Source organism: Carlito syrichta, unplaced genomic scaffold (assembly GCF_000164805.1).
Source record: "Carlito syrichta isolate Samal-C Ts95f unplaced genomic scaffold, Tarsius_syrichta-2.0.1 Scaffold309724, whole genome shotgun sequence".
Taxonomy (NCBI): domain Eukaryota; kingdom Metazoa; phylum Chordata; class Mammalia; order Primates; family Tarsiidae; genus Carlito; species Carlito syrichta.
Genome location: NW_007253820.1, coordinates 498,521 through 502,064, shown reverse-complemented (window position 1 = coordinate 502,064; position 3,544 = coordinate 498,521). Strand labels below are relative to the sequence as shown.

General features: G+C 41.4%; 1 protein-coding gene across 2 annotated transcripts in view; it reads right to left on the bottom strand.

Annotated features, from left to right (window-relative positions):
• The window catches only part of LOC103270080 (stathmin), a 974-nt gene extending 299 nt beyond the window's left edge, over nt 1-675 (bottom strand). The window contains exons 1-2 of one of the 2 annotated variants that reach the window (XM_021717384.1): nt 265-672; nt 26-219 (exon numbers count right to left, since the gene is read on the bottom strand). In XM_021717384.1, the coding sequence (XP_021573059.1) occupies nt 133-219; nt 265-582 (405 nt within the window). In that variant the 5' untranslated portion in view covers nt 583-672 and the 3' untranslated portion in view covers nt 26-132. The other variant, XM_008067624.1, reaches the window with a different exon arrangement.
• Between the last annotated feature and the right edge of the window lie 2,869 nt (nt 676-3,544).

Genomic DNA, 3,544 nt, shown 5'->3' with positions numbered 1-3,544 from the left:
CTGGATCTACCTATACAGTCTACATCAGCTTCTAGAATGTTTGTCAGGAGGGAAAAAATAAAATGACACTGGCCAGTACAGTCTTTGGATATTTAGGAAGGGGAGGGGGAGAAAGTCAGTTCTCTGAACAAATTAGTCAGCCTCAGTCTCATCAGCAGGATCTTTGGATTCTTTGTTCTTCCGCACTTCTTCAACGTGCTTATCCTTCTCTCGCAAACGCTCCAGTTTGGCAGCCATTTGTGCCTCTCGGTTCTCTTTGTTAGCTTCCATCTTGTGGGTCAGTTTCTCCTCCACCATTTTACTGAAGTTGTTGTTTTCCTCTGCTGCTTTCTGGAGCACTTCTTTCTCATGCTCTCGTTTCTCAGCAAGCTGCTTCAAGACTTCCGCTTCATGGGACTTGCGTCTTTCTTCTGCAGCTTCTAATTTCTTCTGAATTTCCTCCAGGGAAAGATCCTTCTTCTTTGGAGGGGAAAGGGGGAATTCTGGAACAGATTCTTTTGACTGAGGGCTGAGAATAAGCTCAAAAGCCTGGCCTGAGGCACGCTTCTCCAGTTCTTTCACCTGAATATCAGAAGAAGCCATGGTGAACAGAAGAGACTGGCAGTATACCCTTTACAAAATCCACTGGGGTAAGGAAAGCCCTGCTCGGTCCGAGCCGCCTGACCACACTCTCTAATTTTTGATTTATTGTAGAGATGAGGTCTCAACAAGTTGCCCAGGCGGATCTCAAACCTGTGTGCTCAGGCAATTCACTCACCTCAGGCTCCCAAAGCGCGGGATTACAGGCTGAGCCACCCAGCCCAGTTTATGTAATTATTTCATTACATATTACAATGTAATAATAATAGAAATAAAGTGCACAATAAAACATTATGTGCTTGAATCATCCCCAAACACTTCCCACCCCAGTCCATGAAAAAATTGTCTTCTGGCCGGGTTTGGTGGCTCAGCCTGTAATCCTAGCACTTTGGGAGGCTGAGGCGAGTGGATTGCCTGAGCCTGAGGGTTCGAGACCTGCCCGGGCAACTTGGCAAAACTTCATCTCTACAATAAATCAAAAACTAGCCGAGTGTAGTAGCATGCGCCTGTAGTTTCGGCTACTTCGAAGGCTGAGGCAGAAGGACCACCTGAGCCCAGCAGGTCGAGGCTGCGGTGGCCAGGAGCGTGCCACTGCCCTCCAGCCTGGGTGACAGAGTGAAACTCCGACTCAGAAAAAAAAAAAAAAAAAAAAGGAAAAATTTTCTTCTACAAAACCAGTCCCTGATGACAAAGAGATTGAGGACCACTGCCTTAAGGAAAACAGAAATGGCTTCAGAGACTCCTTTTTTCAGGGAGAACCTCTGTTTACCTTATGGAACCTCAAGAGTTACAAACAGATTTCTATCAGGGCTAAACCTCTGTCCTCCTTTGCATTGTTTTACATTCTGTTTAAAGTGCTTTTCCTGATCATTTTAATTACTTTTACTTATATCATTTTTTTTATTAATGTAAGCAAATTATGGCATAATATTCAAGTCTGGTATCTTCATTTTGTGCTTTTAAATATAAATTCTCTATCTTATTTTACCTAAGAGTTGTTTCTTCAGAAATGCAAATTTAAGGTTGCTTAAAGCAATGAAACAGGTACTTTAAAAGATAATCTAAATTGAGGAAAGAAAACAACTTTTGAAACTGGCAAAAGGAGAATTTTATAAATCTATAAAACCTGCTTCTGTGTGTCTGTATGTATATATGTGAATTCTATGAAATATCCCTAATTATTTGGCTTAAGGAAAAAGCAAGTTCGCGGTGGCTCATGCCTATAATCCCAGCACTTCATTAGGTCAAGGTGAGAGGATTGCCTGAGCCCATGGGTTCAAGACCAGCCTGGACAACTTGCAAGACCTTATTTCAATAATAAATAAATAAATTAGCCAGGCATGGTGGCATGTGCCTATAGTTTCAGCTACTTGGAAGGCTGAGGTGGAAGGATCTCTGGAGCCCAGCAGGTCGAGGCTGCGGAGGCTGTGAGCATTCCATTGCACTCCAGCCTGGGCGACAGAGTGAAACTCCAACTCAAAAAAAAAAAAAAGAAAAAGCAAGTACTTGCATAAAATGTTTTATCAGAAAATTAGAAACTTTAGCTCAAATGTCTTAGTTAATGTGACTTTAGTAAAAAAGATAATTTTAAAATTATTGGTAAAATATAATGGTATCCACACATTACCTGTATGATGACCATGTACGTACCTAACTCTCGTTTGTACCCCACATTTTAAAAATCAAATAGGCAGGGCACGGTGACTCAAGCCCGTAATTCCAGCACTTTAGGAGGTTGAGGTGAGAGAATTGCCTGAGCCTGCAGGTTCAAGACCAGCCCGGGCAACATGGTGAGACCTCGTCTCTACAATAAATCAAAAAATTAACCAGGCATGGTAGCGTGTGCCTGTAGTTCCGGCTACTTGCAAGGCTGAGGCAGAAGGATCACTGGAGCCCAGCAGGTTGATGCTGGGTGGTCATGAATGAGTGTGCCACTACACTCTAGTCTGGGCAACAGAGTGAGACTTCAACTCAAAAATAAATTAATACATAAATAAATTAAAATAATTTAAAAAGAAAAAAATTATTGGTAAAATACAATATCTTTAGAATTTAGACGTTTTGTCTGAGACTATTGTTCTCTCAGTCCCATACTATTTCTGCTAATTGTTTTAAGATACAAAACTTTGCTTCTGTAATACTTTTGGTACTTGTTTAAGTTGTCTGTAAGTGGTGGCTTTAGTTTGTCCTATTAAGATATAATGAAGCCTAGCTCCAGGCATTGTCTTTTGTCTTCAATTATACATTTGGTACATAATTAAAATTGCTTGACTCCTATGTTTTTCACCAAAAAAAAAAAAAAAAAAAAAAAGAATCACTGAGAGTTAACGGTTTAACTAATATATGTAATTTAAGTAGCTAGGTGTGGTGGCTTACACCTGTAATCCCAGCACTTTGGGAGGCAGAGGTGAGAGGATTGCCTGAACCCAAGGTTTCAAAACCAGCTTGGGCAACTTGATGAGATCTCATCTCTACAATAAATTAAAAAATTAGCCAGACATGATGGTGCATGCTTGTGGTTCCAGCTACTTGGAAGGCTAAAGCATAAGGGTCACCTAAGCCCAGCAGGTTGAGGCCGCGGTGGCTGTGAGTGTGCCACTGCACTTTAACCTGGGTGACAGAGTGAGACTTCTACTCCAAGAATAAATAAATAAATAAAGCTCTCAGGTGTAAGAGAAATAATTTTACATGCAAAATGTATAACGAAAATAAGATATGTGTTGGTAATAGGTTATAAGAAGGCATGGGAATGCAGTTTTGTTAAGAGGAAAGTAGTTTTGTCTAATTTAGAGGTTTTCAAGTTGTTTTATTTATTTATTTATATATTTTTTTGAGTTGGGGTCTCACTCCATCACCCAGACTGGAGGGCAGTGGCCGCTCCGGCCACCGCAGCCTCGACCTACTGGGCTCCGGCGATCCTTCCGCCTCAGCCTTCCAAGTAGCTGGAACTATAGGCGCGTGCTAG